A 20,389-nucleotide genomic window follows, 5' to 3' on the forward strand; every position below is an offset into this window, starting at 1 on the left:
CATTTCAGACCTGTCAGATGCACACTGCACAGTACACGGGCCCGCCCACTCCACTGTCCCACCAAAGAAGCCCCCTCTGCTGCTCTTCAGTTTCAATATGTCACCATCACTTAAGCATCTAATGGACCAACTCACCATCAACATTTAACTCCTGGTTAAATGAAGTGTTTTCCCTTTGTCCTCGTCTGGGTGTATTTTTATTGAAACTTGGAAGAGCTGCATGCAGATGCTATAGGAACCCAGAGCCATGTCGTCCCAACTGTCTCATAGCAGAGATCATCCGCGCGTCAGGAAGTCAACTTCTGACTCTTCATCTTCATCGTCGTCGTCTTCGGCCAACGAGAGCCTGAGGGTGAGCTGCTGGGTTCATTTTTTCCTACGAATTCAGGAATTAATTCAATAATTTTCTTTGCATCCTGTGTGAATTGTATTAAATGAATTACCTCTATTTACCATGTTGCCAACATGGACTTAACACAGCTGCTTTGTTTACTAGCCTATATTAAAACAAGGCACATGTTTTAGTTTTGCATTGGAAAAATATCCAAAAAGTATATAACTTGAAACGATGTTCTCGTCTCAATTCACTTTCTCACTGTGAAATGTGGGCCGGTATAGTTTAACACAAAGACAATATTTTGTCTATAAATTGCAACAGGTGATATAAAGACTACAGGTAATTGCACCTTATGCCATCTAGTGGAAGAGCATTTAATTGTTCTGCCGGTCACTATACGTCGCTGACATAAATAGTTTTTTTTTTAACTTTTTTTTTTGCATTGATAATTTCCCAAGGCACACCTAATGATTTGATTGGTTGAAATCACAATTTTAAAAGGAAAGAAGCCCTTGTTCCAAAACAGTTATTAATTTACATAATTGTCACATTTTATAACACCACGTATTCAGGATGTTTGAACACCTACAAATGTTGTGTTGACCTGGGAGAATGTGGAAATGTGAATAGAAAGACTAAGTAAAAGAAAATGGGGGGGGGCAGCTGAAAAGCGCTTGGATCCACTTGTGGGAACTCGGTCGTAGTATTTATGGATGTTTATCTCTCCCGCTCGTCCTGCGGGAAACTCACATTTTCCGCTGGGGAATAAGCGGTCAGGAGTCAAGCTGTCCCAATGGGACGGACGCAGCGAGAACGGATCACATCATGCAGATTCTTCTCAATCAGTCTGTTTATGTCTGATATCCCTTTAATTTAAACCAGAGGCTCCGCCGAGTGCGTCTGCCGTCTACTGACGCTCCACTCGTCGCGTAAACGTCTCAGGGAAGATCTACGAGTGTTTACGCGACCTGGTTTGTATCTTTATGAGCTGTTTTGTTCTGAACCGACGAGCTGGCTGTTTGACCCACTTTTTTTTTGTCTCCCTTAAATGGACTCTCAAAAGTGGATACACATTTTTTTTTCATCCAGCCTGCTTGTATACAATACAATCAAATGAAAATAAATATGTGACTCACAGTTCTGACGTCCTTCCTGTGTGAAGTTTGCATCTTATTTTGGGTTTCATTCGAAATCTCTCGGGATGGATTTGAAGAGCTTTCTGGGGACTACTGTGAAACACAATGCCAGGTTCGGAGTTCTAATAGTGTGTATGTACATGTTTGAAATGGTATTAGGCCCTCTAGGCTGTACTGGCGGCCATCTTGTGTTGGATTTCATTCAAAATCAACAGAGTTCTTGACCTAGTGACACCAAGGAACCAGGATGAAGTCTATTTTTGATGCTTTCGAAGGGACTACTAACAACCTCTGCATATTAGGCTTCCAAATGGCACAAAGGGCTCCTTGGTCATATATGGCCTTCATGCAGCATAATTTTAACCGTCCCAATTTCAGATGTCTGTGACATTGAATAAACGACCCTTAAGTGCAGGATGGTTGTTAAGATGTCACACTGTTTGCTGTTTAGCTTATTTAATCTTACAGCTTTTATTGCACTTTATGGACTCTTTTATGGAAAAAAAAAATGTCCGTGCTGAAGTTTAGGGTCTCGTGAAGCATTTGATACTAACATTTGATGGCCCTTGTACAGAAGGCCTTTTTGGTATTGTACGTCATCCGCACACTACAGAAAGTTCTTACTTCAGGAGGCTGTTGTAATAAATCCAACTGAAGCTATTGCAGCTAAGGCCATTTTTTGGGGGGGGTTGTTTACTTTAACTTTATTTTCATTTGCTCCCAATAACGTGTAAATATGTTTTTTTTATGTTTTAAGTGTCCCAAAGACGTATTTATACGTGTTTTTTTTGTTTTTTGTTTTTTTTTTAATGCTAGAGCATACAGAAGGCTTTGATGCAGCCTCTCAACTACAAAGAACGGTTGCAGAAATGGTAGTTATTACACAAACGGCCAGCAGGTGGCAGCAGAGCAAAGGATATCAACCAGGGCCATCTAGAAAAAAAAGCTAAATTACTTACAATTTTAAATAGATTTGTGAAAACTGATGAAACTTAGCTCTCTTCTAATGCTAATTGCTGCAAAACGGAAACAGAGGAATTCTCATACTGGTATTGATTAAAAAAAATAATAATTAAAATCAAGATGGATATCACACTTGGATATTATTGTCTGAACCCTTTAATCCTGCTACCACCCCCGATGTAAATCATGATATGAAAAGATAATACGAGCAAATATTTAACAATTTCTCCTGTTTTTTCAGCATGAGCGACTATCTAGGTAGGATTTCTTGGTTGTAACTCACGCAAAATCAAGTCAAACCTGCCAAGTTGCAGTTGTCCCAATGGAAAGTCTCTCTCTATTTTTCAGACTGAACTCGTCCGGCGTATCGGACGCCTCCAACGACATGACGAAAAACCACGCCGAGTCATACTTCTCGCGGCGGGAGAACAGATTGTCGGCAAGAAAAAAGGCTGAGGAGGAGATAGCACATAATGATTACAAAAAGGCATGTGACACTTTTTTTTTTTTTTTTTATTTGACTGTCGGAGTTGTTGATGTGGGGGAAATGGGCTATTTCTGTTTTTCAATGTGAGCGAAAATTTAGCAGTTCTTTGATTTTTATTTTTTTTTCCCCTGTCAAATCAACAATTCTCATTTTGCAGATGTATGAAAAAGCACTGGCTACTAATCAGAGGCTCAAGTCTAGACTGGAAACCAGTAAACAGGAACTGGTTGTGATCCAGGAGCAGCTGCAGAGAGCTCAGGTAACCACCACCAATTCCTCGAACAGACCATATTGTAAACGGCATGCAAATACAGCAATAATTTTTTTTTTGTTGTTTGCAGCAGAAGGAGAGAAAGAGTGAACTAGGTTCCAACATGCTTGAAACAGAGAAAAAGGTACCAAACCTTATCGAAACGCTACAGAAATCGTGAAGTCTGTCTTGGAATTGTTGTCCTTAATACAAATGAATCACTTTGAGATTTTATTTGAAGGGTCGCTAAAATGACCTTCCAAACTAAAAAGTAACAATTTCAGCCTCTGCAACAAGTTCTACTGAACAACGCTAAATTAGATGGGCGTGGCTATCATAGCAGGATGCACAAAAAGTCTCAAATCACCTTGTACCAGAAATTGAACAGGAATTTGGCCAAATGCTTTGAAGCAGCCATATTGCCTCTCAGTGTGGATGAACTCCTCCTGGGTGCCTTTCCTCACAGGGTTCTTCTGTGCCCCTCCATGTTGTGTGGTTTGCGTGTGTGTCTGTGGGTATGATAATGGTGGTGGGGGGGTGGCTTTTTCTTTTTATTGTACTATGGATGTTTTAATTTTTCAGCACTTTGATTTGCATTTGAATGTATGAAAGGTGCTATATAAATAAAGTTTGATTGATTTATTGATATTGGATGAATTTGATGATGTCCTACGAGGGAATTTGTCCATGAGGCTCAGTAAGAAGCAGGGAAACTACACAGCTGGGCTACACTAAACTGCAACGTTTGTTTTTGTTTTGTTTTTTTAACCGCACGTTCTTATGTGGACTGAGCATGGCGTCAAACTATGATGTTCATTTCAAGGATTCTCAAAGGAATTTCTCCATTCACCACTGTGCGATATGAATGAATACTGCAGTTTTCAAGTGTTCGTATTTGCTCATAGGACAGTCGGAGTCTCAGGAAGAAGATATCTGACATGGAAGAACAAGTGAAGGTACATATCATATTATCCCTTTAAATAATATCGATCATGTTGGGACAAATGAAGTCATTGTATAACTTCCTGTGAGTCCCTTGATGATCTCTGGCATGGGGGGAGTCACTGACCTCGTTATTGTCATCAACCATGTGGCGGTTCGTCTGACACGGCTCGTCACCATTGTGCGCTTCGCGGTTCTGTGACGCAAAAGCCCTCGGGATCCCGGCGAACAAAAAACTTCTGTGTTCTTCCGTGAATCGGACCTCAATTCAAATATGGCAGCGCTGGTCTGAAAATAGGCCCGCAAAACAGAGAGGCACAGTGGGGGTTTCGAGGAATTCTGTGTCGTCATGAGTCGATGACTACATTTTTTTTTCCACAGAACTGAAATAGGAACAATGGGAAGTATAGTGTTAAATATCTGCGCTGTAAAATAGCCACTGAGTTATTACATGTACATCCTCATAATACTGAATGTGAAAAAGAAGACTGGAAGTAACGTACATTATACAATGAAAAACCTGTCATTTAAAGGACACTTTACTTATTTACCCATTTTTGGCAGTCAAACATTAATATTTTGCCTATAATAAAGCCGATATTTTTATTATTTTTCATACACAATTATTACCTTTAAAAACACATTTTGCAACTTGCTGTTGACTGAAAATGACGTCACATGGGCTCAGGTAACCAATCACAGCTCAGCTTGTGCATGTCACATGACGAGCTGTGATTGGTTACCTGAGCCCTTGTGATGTCATTTTCAGTCGACAGCAAGTTGCAAAATGTGTTTTTAAAGGTACTAATTGTACGTAAAAAACAATGAAAATATCAAATTAATTATAGACAAAATATTCACTTTTTATTGCTATAATGGGGTAAATAAGTGAAGTATCCCTTTAAAGAGGAGCTCAACCCAAGATGTTGAAACTTTATCTTGTATCTTTATCTGATGCAGCTTGCTGAAATCTGTAAAGTATTTACTCTGAAAGACACGTTTCAAACATTGCATCTACTCGCCTGTGGTGGGCCTCCATATTTTCATCATAACGGTTCAAAGTCGCTACAATTTGACATCTATCAGCCCTTCCTGCCCGCCTTATTTATAAACAAAACAATACAGAGATGGTAACTATTCAGAAAGGATAAATTACACATGGGTCAGAATGATGATGATCCATTTATCTAGCTTAGCCTCTAATGTGAACGCTTTTGTTTATTAGTCATGTCAGCTACCTTTTGTGTCTCCAATAATTTGTCAAATGAATCTTTATATCTTGTTTCACACATTTTTTCCCCCCCCTACATTCTTTCATGCTCAGGTCAAAGCAGAACTTCACACAGAAAACCAAAGACTGAAGGATGAAAATGGAGCATTGATCCGCGTCATCACCAAATTATCCAAGTGATTTCATTCGAGATGACGGGAAGGAAGGATTACGTGATCTGTGCTACCTATTTTATCTCATGAAATGACAGGTGATCCCTCTGATTCAGTTGGATAAACCCCGATTTGCATGCAAAGACACGATCCACGCGGCATTATTCATCATTTCAAAAACAAACTCAAATGAAATTCCAAACCTTATAGCCCAGTTCATCACCATGGAAACTGTGGCCTACCGCATAGTCCATTTGCAATAAATATGGCTTTCATGCGTTATCTCGATGTGATGCCGCAATTCCCCTCCATATCTACAATTTAAACCCAATAAAACACATAAAAAGTGGCAAAAAAAGGACATTGTTTCTCATGCCCAGCACAAGTCGACTTACTGCACACGTATTATGTAGTTACGTTTAGTATTTTACGTGTGTGCATTCTTCTTCTTACTGCAGTAAAGACCAATGTGAGTGCACAGTTATTACCTTATGTATGGGCTCATGGCGCCACCCAGTGACCAAAAATGGGAAAGCATCATCCATTCCATACATCCGCCCGACTGTAAAATTCAAGTTACAGTATTGCTTATTTTTATTTACTTGAGTAGTTGAATAATAAAACAAATAAAAATATAACTCATGCACTGTCCTGCTCATTGTTCAATTAAGTCAATGAATCCTACTGCTACCATCATAAATTCAACAGTACTCAAAACGCAAAGTGCCTCACATTAATTAAAAAATTATTAATCAAAATTATTCATAAATATAGAAATAATAGTTTAAATGACAACAGCACCATTAATTAACTGTAAAACGTGGAAAACAGAACTAAATTAAAGTAACTACTCACCCTTCGAAGACTTTTGACAGGATGGACAGAATTGCTACATTTCTTTGGTCATCTTCATACTAGTATTATGAGTTAGCTACATGCTATTTTGTTAGCATCGCCAGGGAAATTTAATGTAATTTGATACATATGTTAAGTCAAAACGGTAATTTATGACATTTTCTTTTGCAGTAGTTTAATTTTTTGACTCTAAGGTTACCATAAAATGTCAAAGGAACAAGCCAAAACAAAAATCGCACTATGGGTATATATATACATGTTTTTGTGAGGGCATGTTTTCCCTGAATATTTGCTGTTTGTGATCACTTCCATTGTATTCAATCATTTTTAAGCATAGGCCTAAAAGACAAATGTAACAAAATGGGTTGTGTGGCTGCATTTCGATCAAACAGATATCTTCAGATATTTTATTATCAAAAAAATGACACAAGGACACAAAACTGAACATAATATAATAATAACATTGGTGCTTCAAAACATGCTAGTATTTACATCATCTTGTACATACATGCTGTAGCCTATTAACAAATAAGCTCGATGGATGCAAATCGTGGTCGACGCCGCGCCGGCGACAAAATGGTCGATGCAAAAAGCGAAAGGCAGCTCTTTTAAAAGGCTATTGCTTTAGCGTGAAGCCCTAGCGCGATATCTCGTCTTGTTTCTGTTGGTGTTTTGGCCTCTTTGGCTTTTTGGTGAGGAGAGCGTTTCCGTGACGACGATGAAACGCTGCAAGGCATGCTACATTTTGCCACATGATTTATTTTTTTTTCTTTGCTAAAGCAAAACAGGCCTAGACATCTCTCAAAATGTTTGGAGGCTTGAATTACTCCCCAGGAAACTTTGATCTTGGAAAAGCGTACGACTTACTGAGAGCTAAATCAGTGAAGGACAACAGCTAAATTAAAACTGTTAACTTTTCTGATCCTGACTACTAGCTCAATTAAGCTTTGTATACACTGTAGAATTTACGGTGTTGTTATTTAAGCTCTGTACACGTTGATAAAATGTAGCTTAATTTTAAAACTGTTGCCAACTGTTTGAAAAGTTAACGCGTGAGTGATGCTAACAACAAAGCAATGATTTCATTGTTTACGCCTCAAACTGTAAGTGTGCCGCAAAAATCAAACAACGAGACATAGAAGCGTAGTAGCATAGCATCTGAGCTAGCTTATGGGGTCTTTGAAGACACTTAAAACAGGTGCCTAGCCTTGGAGGGGATTTTCTGATCATTCTCACTGATACGCTACATCATAATGTCACCCAGTAATGCTTGTTGTTAGCCACTTGGTGGCATTTCTGCGCCAAATTTTTAATAGAAATTACAAGGACGTGTTGTTGCAGTGCACCGACAATTTAGGGAAAATGTGTGCCTGTGAAGGACCGTAAGAGATGCATTGCGACACATTGAATTGGATTTACACTGCTGGTCCAAGTGTCCAATTCCAATTTAATGCCTATATCCAATTACTATTACGTTATCCAAAGTTAGCAACTCTACAAGTGTCAACACCGCGCAGTGGCAACTAGTAGGAAGTTCACAATACAGTGGTACCTTGACTTACATGTTAAATGTGAGGTACAACTTGGTAACACGTGGCGAACTTTAAACAAGCAACAGTCTGGCAGATAGTGAACAATTAAAATAAGATGCCAATTTCTTGCTTCACACTATTAATTGCCACGCCAGATTGAGTTTAACTGGAAAACTAAACAATAAACAAAGAGAATTGCACTAGCTCATAGCTAACACAATGCAAAACGCCATAGACAGGCTAACCAAATTATATAGTATTAGTATTCTAATAGTATATAAACCTTGTAACAATTTATTTTTGAACACAACATACGCAAAACAGAGTATACAACAGTACTCACAGGCGTATAGTTTTTATCCTCTGGGGGGGGGGAACTACTAATATTAGGTCATCTGTTTCATCACCAAATCTATGGCTGTGTATTTATATTGCCCCCTGGTGGCCAAAGTGGGCTCACCAGACACCATGTATCAATACAAGTACAGTACTATCCTCCGTTTAAAAGTTATTACTGTACGTTTGTATACAGTATAATATAATAAAGTGCTATTTTTCTTGTCAAAAAGTATATTTTTGGAACAGATCAATGGCATTTACACTTTAATGTGGAAGTTGTTTTATGATATGAGTATTTTGAGTTACAAGCATGACCGGGGAACAAATTAAACGCATAAGGCAAGGCACCACTGTACATAATACAAATGTTAAATTGCATTTGCGATGTACTCACACATAAGATATCCATTTTGTATCCGATTTTTAGGCCACATTTTGAAGCTGCGTGATGACTTCCCATCTGGAGATATCCGATTCCATATCATTTTTTTTTTTCTTACTTAGGCTTACACATATATCATAAGTGAGATCTGAATTTGTGTCATTTGAACCATGCAGTGTAAATATAGGCGACAATAGTAAGATTTTTGTATGCTGTAAAATCTGAGTTTGGGAAATTACAAGACTGACTGAGAACCAATTTTCAGACATAGCTGCCAGATGCCATTCTTTCCTGTCTGGTGCCAACTAAAATCCAAATCAATCCCAATCAAAAATAAATAAATACGTTTGTAAAAATCTGATTACAAACTGTGGATTTGCACATTCATATTTATGCTCAGTTTAAGGTGAGTCAGGTTTTTACATCCATGCGGTCGTTTCAGTTGGCACGATAACAGCGTCCCTGCCTGACATTCACTCAAGGATCGAAAAAGATCTCAAGACAAGCCACCTTGGTGACATGAACAGCACAACTCTAAACCAGGACCTAAATCCTTCGATTCCGCCTTCTATTTGCCAGTTGATTTCAGTATACGTGAGGTGTGCAAAGCCGTAGACAGGTGGGCAAAGCATGCTCTACAAACTAAACGCAAACTTTAATCCAGCTCAGACTTCAGCCGAGAAGAATCTCGAAATGAGAGGAAGTCAAGTCGGGTCGGTAAGCAGACACTAAAATGCGAGATGGGATGCCTTGAAACCCAAACTGAAGCTTATTCTATTGAGTCTTTAGCTGAGCAGGTTTCATGACAAGTTGGCGGCTTAAGTCATGCAAAGTTCAGTAGCTGATTGAAGGGCTTCAGTGGTTTGGGGCATTGCTGGTTACTTCTTGGCCGCCAAGGAGGCCAGCTGACCGTCGATGTCCTCCTCCGGCTGCAAAGCGTGCCACTGGGCGATGGGGCGGCGCGGGTTGGACAACATGTCGGACCAGTGCTTAAGACCCAGCCCGGTGGCCTTGCTGCCCACAAAGATCTTGCCGATGGCGTCGTTCTTGCCGATCTTGTCGTAGTCGAACACCGTGACGGCAACGAGGATTTTCTGAAATTGTTGTGAATGTGACGCGTCATTAACTCTTTGACTGCCAAAAACGTTTTATAACGATAAGTAAAATCGCGATGCATGACGCCATAAACGGTAAATGACGTCAACTACGTTTTCTTCTTTTTTTTTTTTTATCAATTGGAAGTGCAACATCTAAGTGGAGCGCTGCCTGGTCAATGAATTGTGGAATCAAAAACACGAACTATGGCCAGCAGATGGCAGCACTGAATCTCTTTTCAAGAGGCTGCCGGTGTACGGGATTACAATGAAATGACGGAATCTGATGAAATTGGATGAAATCAAACATTTTCAAGGATGGCGTCAATGATCAAAGCTTTTGTCACATTAAACCTAATTTGCAGAGCGTCACAAAACAAAAATATTTTGTGTCAAAGTGACTGTTGTGGAGAAAATGTATCTTCACAAAAAGCTTGTTTTCTCATCCTTTCACTCAAATGACCTCTTTTCAAATGGTTATTATTACTAACGAACGGAATAAGGTAGAAACATAATTTTGGGTTTTTTCTAATGAAAGAATAGAATGTGATCTTTCATTTGGTACCCACATTGTATATGTAGTAAAAGTACACAATATTTTGTTTGCCTTGAAAGATAAGTTAAAATGCTCAAAATCGGCTGGCACTGTTTTAGTTTTGTTTCGTTTTTTTCTTTTCGATAATGTCTGGCAGTAAAAGAGTTAAAACGCTCGCCAGGCACCGATATAAGATCTCAAACTGGTGTACCCAAACCCCTTGGGTGTCCGTGAACTGTAGCTTGGTGGTTTGAAAATAATTTGCTATAAATTAAAACAAGAATCTATGGATAAAAATGTTTGCGCCCTAGATTGGAAATATGACCCAAAATCAGACAACAATTCCTTCCCATGTTAAACTTTGACTTTAATATCCTACCAAAGCTGAGATTCAAACCCAGAACTTCAGATGTGCTCGCCACTATTCTCCAAAAGAAACTCGTACTTTTACTTTACAAGAATCTAGTTTGACATCGACTGTACCTGCATCTGTTCCAGTGGGATTTCAAAGCTGAAGGATTCGTTGTAGTACGGGTTGAGGGTGTTCTTCTTCACCGTTGTCTTCTTCTTCTTCAGACGTTTGCCTCCCTGCAGCAGCTGGATCTTCACATAAGGATCTGCGAAAGATGCGAATGCACATTAGTTGTTGTCCACTTTCAGTACCGGGGTCCTCGGTTTTCAACGGTCATGACGTATATAGCATTTCCTGGTTAAGAAAGTAGCACAGTGAAATCGTTTTCGCAGCAGCCACTGTATTGACATTTTTTGAAAAAATCCGCCCCTACCGGATAATCCACAGGCATCCATCTTTTTCAAGTTCTTGGCTTCCAGGATGCAGACGGTGAGCTTCCCGGCAGTGGGGACGTAACGCAGGGAGATGCAGATGTCCCCCAGTTTCTCAGGCTGAAAAAGCACAGATGCCAAGAGTGGTTCAGGCATGAAGACTTGGTGTTTAATTAAGAATAATGAAGCAATGTTAGAAATCATGTCTTCAGTCATTGCCGGCACCAGCTGCTGCTGCTTCTCCCTTGACATGTCAACTAGTAATTTTGAAATCTTTCATCCAGTATGGTCATGCCACTGTGTAAAAGAGGTATACATACAATATAGTGACTTTATCGAAAAAGATGAGTGTCAAAGTGTGAAATTTTACTTTTTTTTTTTTTTTTCTGTTGAATTTTGCCGGATTGTGACATAACAATGGGGCTAAATTAAATAATACTGCTCCCACACTTGAGTTGGGCGGCGAACAATGAAGTGATGTCCCCACAAGTGTAGATCTCTTCAGACTCTGGGCTATTTAAGAACATGATGAAACCTAGACTCGGCATTCGCATGAGACAGAACTGCCCGCCCCATAACTGAGTCATTCAAATAAAGTGGAGTATAAGGTGATATACTACAGTGGGTTATCACATCTACTGTCTGTTTTAAGCTAATAATATCAGAAACCTGCAGTAAACCTTTTAAATTACACTTACCGTATTTTCCGCACTATAAGGCGCACTTAAAAGCCTTCAATTTTTTCAAAAGCTGACCATGCGCCTTATAATCAGGTTCGCCTCATATATGGATCAATATTGAGCCGCAACAGGTCTCACTGTCAAGACGCTATCAGTGACCCTGCACGATCGGTGACTCGCATGCGCAGAAGATCCCGCCATCTTGGATCGCTAGCTAATACTAATACTTAAGCTCAGAGAAAATAATAAAACAGCTGTTTATTCATTTTGGGAGTGAATGGAGTTGTCAGAAAGCTGGTTAGTAATCTAAATAAAGTTTGACGGTTTTGTTGACATTCCCTTTAGCGCAGCACCATCTAATGGATGCATAACGTAATCCCAGCCTCTACTGTAGTGCCTTATATATGAAAAAAGTTTTAAAATATGTCATTCATTGAAGGTGCGCCTTATAGTGCAGAAAATACGGTAATATGAAAGTTGAAATACGATGACGGAATTTCAGCTTGCGTGGTCACCTCCTCTTGATCGGCGCTCTCCAGGTCCCGCCACTCCTCGATGGGCCGCCCGAGGTCGATGGTGTTCATGGGCAGCTTCACTTCGCCGATGACATCGTGCTTGGAGAAGCGGTCATAGTCGAAAACGGACATCGCCAGAGTTTTGCCACCAAGTTCTTCATAGGGTACCTGACAGAGTCAACAAAAATTTCTACTTAAGAAACCATTTCAGACCTCTTGCTCAAATACAAGTCGTGAATGCATCTTCTTGAAAAGACGGACGTAATCATTGCACTCAGTGTTTTCATTTTCGGAATTTGACTGGCCCTTTACACTCACATTGACACCTATGAGCAATTTAGAGTCTTGAATGAACTGACTGTCTGTTTTTGGAAAGTGGGAGGAAGCCAGAGCACCTGCAGAAAACCAATTTAAACACACGTGGAAATTTCAAAGGAAAGCCAGAGATTTGAACATCAAACCTCTTGACTGTGAGACTGACACTAACAACGAGTTCAATGCGGACATCCTTAACTCATTTACTCCCAATAACGTATAAATACGTTTTTTTAAATGTTCTAAGTGTCCCAAAGACGTATTTATACGTTTTTGTTTTTTGTTTTTTTGTTTTTTTTTAATACTAGAGCATACAGAAGGCTTTGATGCAGCCTCTCAACTGCAAAGAACGGTTGCAGAAATGGTAGTTATTACACAAACGGCCAGCAGGTGGCAGCAGAGCAAAGGAGATCAACCAGGGCTATGTACAAAAAAAAGCTCAATTACTTAAAATTTTAAATAGATTTGTGAAAACTGATGAAACTTAGCTCTCTTCTAATGCTAATTGCTGCAAAACGGAAACAGATAGAAACTTTAATCTTTCTTTTGATAGGTTCCATGCTTTTATAGCAATAGAAGACAATATTCTGTGGGCCTTGCAAAATCGGTCAAAATCCAGTAAAACAGCCAGGAGCGAATGGGATTGCTTCTGTGAAAATGGCTGGGAGTGAATGAGTTAAGCAACCAGCCATCCATTTTTTATAGTGCTTGTCCTCATTGGAGGGACAGTCGTTAGTGGACTTGAGGTTTTTCAGCTGTCTTTGGTCGGGAGAGAAACGGGATACACCCTGGACTGTTCACAAGTCCTCTGCAGGGCTCTTGAAAACTAAAAAGCATTCACATTGCTGACCAGTCCAGATTGTGCCCTGGCTCTCACCCAAAGTCACCTGGAGTATGCGCCAGTTCACATGCAACCTTAATGAGGAGAAGAAGTACACATGCATGGGTGGAGTAAAATTGATCAGTCAACAGAATTCCTTTGAGTGCCCATCCTCTGTGAAAAACTGAAATGGAATCATTGAAGCGTATCGCGAGACATTAAATGTTGAAAATGAAGACGTGTTCATCTCACAAGAGGAACACTGCACTGTACAGTAAGATTGGCCGTGCAGCTGCAGCAAATGTGCAGGCAGGCAGAACTTTCAATCTGACCCGGAGATATTTGTCGGGTCCCTGCAGACCTTATTAGCTGAGACAAGCAGCCTCGCATACCCGACATAACACATTACTAATAGGCTTTGGTGCGCTCATTTACTTGGGCCCTTACAGGCTTACCTTGAAGACAAAGGTCTCGTTGAAGACAGGGTTGAGTGTTTTCTTGTGGACTTTGGTGTCAAACTTCTTCTTCTTTTCAGGTAAGAGCAGGACTCGAACGTACGGATCGGACGTCCCGCCTGAATCCATGGACATGAGGTCTGCCGCTTGAAGGATGCCAACGGTGAGCTGCGCATGGAAATAAGACGCAGCCATCACTTGATTTATGCCAGGATTACTTTTTGCAGACACCGACAAGAATCACAATCAGTCAACGTGCGTCTCGACCGACTGGAGATGTATTAAATTCTTCAGTGTGACAAAGGTTAGAACAACAGCAAGACATTTTGTCGTCCCCACTCAAAGTGATCACTGGTTGACAGCGGAGAAAATTACAATCTATACAACCTGATGTACTCATCACCAGAGGTGGACCATTTACAAAATGTTGCTGCTCTGCCGTTCGTCAGTGCCCTGGGCACTGTTTGGTTGGATTTTGTACATACAGGAAGTTTGAACTTGGCCTCGTCTATGATCGCTAACTTATGCTAACGCAATAGCAATTCTGCCGACTACATAACACTGTGACATAGTTTGAGTGGGAACGAGAAAAGAATTCCCTACTTAATGCTAAAGCATCTTACAAGGGGTCCTCGATTTATGTAGGAGTGCGATTCCGATACATAATGTGCTGTATCGGAATGCTATGCTAACTCAAATGAAAAACAGTAGGCTACGTACAGCAGAAAATGATGAACGTGTCTTCGGGTGCCATGCTCTGTTCATAACCTCAAAACGTATGTCAGAATGTCATAAACCTTGTATAGCTAACTTTCGGCTTCATAGGGAGCCACGGACCTTTGTGTTTTCAAAGTCGTAGTCGATTGAGTATTGCAGCTTGCCCAGCTTCTCTTGCTCCTTCTCCTCTTCTTCCTTCTCCTCTTCCGTGAGTCCAGTCTCTCCCTCGTCGTCGTCGTCGTCATCCTGTGGTTTCTGCGGCGATGAAGTAACAACGCGATGATATCAAAATGTCAAGGGACGATGGAGCCCAAACCCGCTGGGGTCCCCCGTGAATTGCTAGCATGCCGCGGAACTCCATCTCATGAAGTCAACTCGTGAATATCAACTGATACTTTATTTATTTATTTATTTATTTATTTATTTATTTTTAGCAACTTTGTCCTCTCATTTGAGTTTTTCTGGCATGCTAGTGCAGGACAGGGGCAGCCAGTCAGTGGAGGGATCGCATGCGCGTTTCATCAGCATTCCTGTTCAAGAGGCCTAAGTTGTAACGTCCAACGGACAAGTGGTCATATCTTTCCTATTCAATGCAAGGGGATGTTCTGTGTGGTAAGTTCAAGAGCTGACTTGAAGGCCTCATGCCACTTTGCTACACAGTACTGGCATTGATCCACTCAGTTAAAGGCCGTGAATGTCTTACACTTGAATATATGTGAAACAAAACCCACGAAGCAGAATGACTGCCTCATTTATTTCCTTCTGTTGGTGAACAATTTTACAAGAAAACCGGATTACTGAAGCCAGTCTTCACTTGTACATTTCAGCTACATTTAGTTCTGCTAAAGTATGAGGACAATTTGTGTTCTTCAGAGGAGACTGAGGGCAAAAAGAAAATGGACTGCTGCAGCTAAATGGAGACTGGAGGAGTTTGAGAGCCTCTTGTATTTATTTTTTGCTGACTGCCTTTAAAAACAATTTGATGTGAGATTGAGGATAGCCAGAAAATTGCAGCCAAGGGGGAATTGTGGCGTTAAACTATCCAATCCTATCACTAATGTGAGCATAAGCCAGGGGTGTCCAAACTTTTTCACTTGAGGGCCACATACAGAAAATCAGAAGGACGCAAGGGCCACATAATGTTATGAAGAGAAATTGTGTTTAGTCCTAAATGTACAAATAATTTATTTGTGCTTTTGCCTCTTTAGAAAAATGCTACAGTATATAAACCAATTTATTTGTAATATGGCAGTAGGGTTATTATAGTTTTGGAATTTTTCATTTTAGTTTTTATTTTGTTTTGAGGTTTTTTTTTTATTTAGTTAGTTTTAATTAGTTTTCAGGGTGGTTCTGTTAGTTTTTTTTTAAAATTAGTTTTAATTCTTTAATAAATGCTTAGCTTTAGTTTAATTAGTTTCAGTATTAGTTTTAGTTTTTTTTATGCGTATTACTTGTGCACAATATTTAAAAAACGTCATGGGTTTTGCTTTGTATCAAAATAAATTACTAAAAATCACATTTAAAATAAAAAAAAAAATGTAATTGTAAAAAATTTAATTGTAAAAAATTGTATCAAAATAAATCTACTAAAAATCACATTTAAAATCATCTCCAAAGGCTCATGCATTAAACTAATTACCAAAGAATAAAACGAAGGGCATGTTTGCTATAATTATAGTTAGTTTTAGTTTTGTAAACATAAAATGTAGTTTCAGTTAGTTTTCTGTTTAAAAAGCATCTTCGTTTTTATTTTATTTCTTTAACAAAATTGTTTTTTGAATTTTAGTTTTTTTTTGTTAGTTTTCGTTGTCTAAAATAAACTTTAATGGCACCTGTGTTTTTCGACACCCTCCCTTCTTTCTTTCACCATCTCCAAACATGTTTGTTTTTATTTTATTTGAACAGAGTCAAATGCTATTTTTAGCATACGTCACGGGCCACTGAAAAATGGAAGGCGGGCCGCAAATGGCCCCCGGGCCGTAGTTTGGAGACCCCTGGCATAAGCATTTGTTTTTGCTATTTCTAGCAGTGTATCCTCAAGATAGGAATCTGCTCTACCAATGAGAAAATGTTTCTTTTATTTGTTCTTGAGGTATACTAAGTGGTTGGGATTCATGCAGCCATCTTCATAATTTCTCATAAATCCACCACAACATGCCCTGTAGCACATGCATTGATTAATAGTGTTAGACTGTCCCTCCGTGGTCCTTATCACTGCGTTAGATGGTTAGACTCCTTCTCCGGAGCAGATCGTGGCTTTCCATGGTATTAAAAGGGTGGGGGGGGGAGTCAAACATAAAAGAAGCCATTCCAGAGAACCCACCAACCCCCGCAACAGCCCATCCACCTACCGTAGAACGGCGGTCCACCACCGTCAAGAAACACAAGGCAGACACATAGCCACAAAACAGGAAGGAAAGCAGAGAGAGGAAGAGATTCAACTCACGAGACAACAAGAGAGAGAGAGAGTGGTCGCTGTCGCTGTGAAAAATGACACACTCGTGTAGGACCTTCGCTGACGTTAATTAAATGCTTTAATTAAAAAGCCACCATCAGTCTACGTGGGCGTCAGTCGATGAGAGTGCAGATGAATCAACATGTATGCTCTTAATTTAGTGTCGCCCACTCGATGGTTGTGTGTCATTTTTCACTGCAATGGAGTACATTTTGAGCAAATCGGCGAAAAGGGAGGGGAAATGCTTGGGGTCCTCTGGACTACTGCTGGAGAAGCAAAAATGTGGTTAATAAGTATAAAAACATGAAGAATTGCTTCACAAACACATTGGCCATAGGTGTATGGGATTGGGATACGGGTAAGGGGGTTAGAATTAAGGTTTAAGGTTGGGGATAGTTGTTGGGATTTGGGTAAGAATTAGATTTTGAGGTTGAGGTTAAATTTAGGAGATGAGTTAGAAAAGTTCCAGGAGTTGTGTCACAAAAGATTTCATTCAAATCCAACGTACTACAAACAAAGAGTTTACCCGTTCGAAGTAATCCACTTGTCGTCTAACGCACGTTTCCAACCTTCTCTGAGATCCTGGAAATCATCACAACTATCTGGATGCCATCAACGTCTGCTTGACGACCGCCGTGAGCTTCAAATTGAGGAAAACAAGCACACGGGCCCAGATCAAGTCACCGGGTGGTCGCTCCAGCACTGCGATGTGCCTTTCGACCCGGAGCTGATGGATGCTGAGGGAATTGTACACAGGTGCGTTGTCATGGTGACGCAGTCGTGACCATAACTCTCACCTGCCCTTGCGCAATTTTCAAAAGAAATGTTGGATCTCTTTGTCGCCTTGCAGGTTGATCGTCTGGCCAAAATTGGAGGGGAGGACTCGTAATTTTTTAGCTTACAATATATCTTTTGTGACACCAGTCCTGAAACATTTCGATCATAACTCACGAGTCGAGGATAGGGTTAGGTTTTAGGGTTAAGTTTACTGTTAGAAGTTGGAGTGACCTTTAGGGGTTTAGAGCTATGGTTTAACATTGGTTGGGTAGGGTTAGGGTTAGATTTTAAGGTTCTGTTTTGGGTCATGGGTTGTGGTTGAGTTTAGGTCACGGAAGGCATCAGGAGGAGTCATACCTCACCGCCCTCCATGTTCTTCATGTTGAAGCCGTCTTTGCCCTTCTTGCCCTTTTTGTTCTTCTTCTTCTTGCAGCAGCACTTCTTGATGATGCAGAAGCAGCAGGTGAGCACCAGCAAAGCGGCCACCACCGCGATGGCGATCAGAGCCCATGGGGGCACTAGTGGGACAAAGAAATTGTCAGACCAAACACGTCACGTGACAACTTCCCCACAAAACGGAGCCATCTCTCACATGGGATTTTGTCGATTTCATTCAAGAACTTGCTCCTGATCTCCTCAAACATGTCGTTCTTGCTGATCTCCGTGTTGTTGCCAGAGCTTTCAGCCACCGTGGAGATGGCGGCCGGGGTGGGGGCCACACTGGCGGTGGTGGTGGCTCCAGTGGGCTCGGCGGGGGCCACCGGCTGCGGCCTCCTGAACAGGTTGAACTTCATTGCCACAGGAGACGAGTCACGGCGTCCCTGGTCGATAAATTGGACAAATAATAAGGATGTGCTGTGACAACTATGAGTAGATGGTCCGTGTCTGGGGTCCTCAGAAAGTGGACTCCTGTCAGTTAACTCATTTACTCCCAATAACGTATAAATACGTTGTTGTTTTTTTAAATGTTCTAAGTGTCCCAAAGACGTAGTTATACGTTTGTTTGTTTTTTGTTTGTTTTTTTATGCTAGAGCATACAGAAGGCTTTGATGCAGCCTCTCAACTGCAAAGAACGGTTGCAGAAATTGTAGTTATTACACAAACGGCCAGCAGGTGGCAGCAGAGCAAAGGAGATCAACCAGGGCCATGTAGAAAAGAAGCTCAATTACTTACAATTTTAAATAGATTTGTGAAAACTGATGAAACTTAGCTCACTTCTAATGCTAATTGCTGCAAAACGGAAACAGATAGAAATATACTTTTTTTCCTGATGAAAGAAGAGACTTTAATCTTTCTTTTGGTAGGTTCCATGCTTTTATAGCAATTGAACACAATATTCTGTGGGCCTTGCAAAATCAGTCAAAATCCATTAAAACAGCCGGGAGCGAACGGGACTGCTTCTGTGAAAATGGCTGCGAGTGAATGAGTTAAGTGGGATCCACATACACCGAATTTGAGCCGTTTCCTTTCCTTGCGAACAAAGTCAGCAAAAACTCAATTGTCAGATGTCTTGAAAAGTAATGATGAGGTCCAGGTTTATGTGCTAGTACTGGAGTTAGGGTTTAAGAGTTTAAGGTCTTACACAGTTAAGAGGAGGTCAGGGTTGGGGTGTATTTTAGGATTATGTGTTAGGGTTAGAGTTAGTGGGTAGCTGGCTGTGCTGTTTACCTTGCGCCAGTCATGCATTGTAACATTGGAAATATATCACGAGAAAGCTCAGCTTGCGGTGGATAGTCGGACTTCAGTTGCCATGATTCTTAAGCAGGAAGTAGTCTAGTTCCGGTCAATGCCTGACAACACAATATGAATTTGGAAGTACAATGTTTCATCGTTTTTTCGCTGGGGTTAGGTTCCAGAAAATACCCACAATAACCGCAAAGTAGTTAGCTTTATGTACTAAATTTATTATTAATGTTTTAAGGCTCTAAAGCCAGGCTGGGCAATCTGGGTTCTCGAGGGCCGGAGTCCTGCAGGTTTTGCGTGTTTTCCTTCTCCAACACAGCTGATATATGATCCGCTCATCAGCAAGCTCTGCTTAAATCTGATAACGATCCTGTTGATTCTAATCAGCTTGTGTTGGAAGAGGGAAGCCTCCAAAACCTGCAGGACTTCGGCCCTCAACGCCCGCCCCTGCTCGCAGGCCTCTCACGACACAGTTTGTACACTTTTCTCATCGAGGCATTTACATTTTCTCACATTTCTTTCGTTGAAACATTCGGTCTTCAAACCTTCATAAATTTTATAAAATAGGTACATGACTGTAAAAAAATAAAAAAAAAATGCATGCAAAATTGCACTAAAAAAAATAAAATCTGCAACATACAGCGATTCCACGAAAAAGTGAACCGCATTATAGTGAGGGAACACTGTAAATAGGAAGGAATTTAAGTTAAATTCCCTTTTCATGAGTTTATCGAATGAATCTCTATGACAACATGTAAAAAAATAAAATAAATAAAAAATAGGATGCCGGGATGGGACCTGCGTAATGTTGGGACAAAACAATGAGGTTGGCGAAATCCGCTAGGAACCGGGACCCAAGGCTGGAAACGAGCCTGTTCCAGACGTATGTTGACCTTAGTTATGGTTGGATTTAGGACGGAAAATTTCGACTTTAGTTTGGGTGGCAGGGTTTAA

The 20,389-nt window shown here is 40.4% G+C and overlaps 2 protein-coding genes across 6 annotated transcripts in view; one reads left to right on the plus strand and one right to left on the minus strand.

The window, feature by feature from the left end:
- The window catches only part of LOC144024572 (synaptotagmin-2-like), a 400,108-nt gene that overhangs the window by 369,319 nt on the left and 10,400 nt on the right, over nt 1-20,389 (minus strand). For 2 of the 4 annotated variants that reach the window (XM_077531009.1, XM_077531011.1), the window contains exons 2-9: nt 18,345-18,573; nt 18,110-18,270; nt 14,641-14,775; nt 13,804-13,971; nt 12,214-12,381; nt 11,021-11,138; nt 10,719-10,852; nt 8,820-9,700 (exon numbers count right to left, since the gene is read on the minus strand). In XM_077531009.1, the coding sequence (XP_077387135.1) occupies nt 9,485-9,700; nt 10,719-10,852; nt 11,021-11,138; nt 12,214-12,381; nt 13,804-13,971; nt 14,641-14,775; nt 18,110-18,270; nt 18,345-18,546 (1,302 nt within the window). In that variant the 5' untranslated portion in view covers nt 18,547-18,573 and the 3' untranslated portion in view covers nt 8,820-9,484. Of the gene's footprint in view, nt 1-6,746; nt 9,701-10,718; nt 10,853-11,020; nt 11,139-12,213; nt 12,382-13,803; nt 13,972-14,640; nt 14,776-18,109; nt 18,271-18,344; nt 18,574-20,389 lie in introns of those variants that run through there. The other 2 variants (XM_077531012.1, XM_077531010.1) reach the window with 2 other exon arrangements.
- On the plus strand, nt 104-6,373 carry LOC144024577 (protein phosphatase 1 regulatory subunit 12B-like). Of its 2 annotated transcripts, none has more exons than XM_077531021.1 (7): nt 104-352; nt 2,678-2,694; nt 2,785-2,923; nt 3,081-3,182; nt 3,265-3,318; nt 4,079-4,129; nt 5,440-6,373. In XM_077531021.1, the coding sequence occupies exons 1-7, from the start codon at nt 248-250 to the stop codon at nt 5,524-5,526; spliced, it is 555 nt and encodes a 184-aa protein (XP_077387147.1). In that variant the 5' UTR covers nt 104-247; the 3' UTR covers nt 5,527-6,373. The 2 variants fall into 2 exon arrangements, with proteins under 2 accessions (XP_077387147.1, XP_077387148.1); XM_077531022.1 differs by having other exon boundaries at nt 3,268-3,318.

Source organism: Festucalex cinctus, chromosome 8 (genome assembly GCF_051991245.1).
Source record: "Festucalex cinctus isolate MCC-2025b chromosome 8, RoL_Fcin_1.0, whole genome shotgun sequence".
Lineage (NCBI taxonomy): Eukaryota > Metazoa > Chordata > Actinopteri > Syngnathiformes > Syngnathidae > Festucalex > Festucalex cinctus.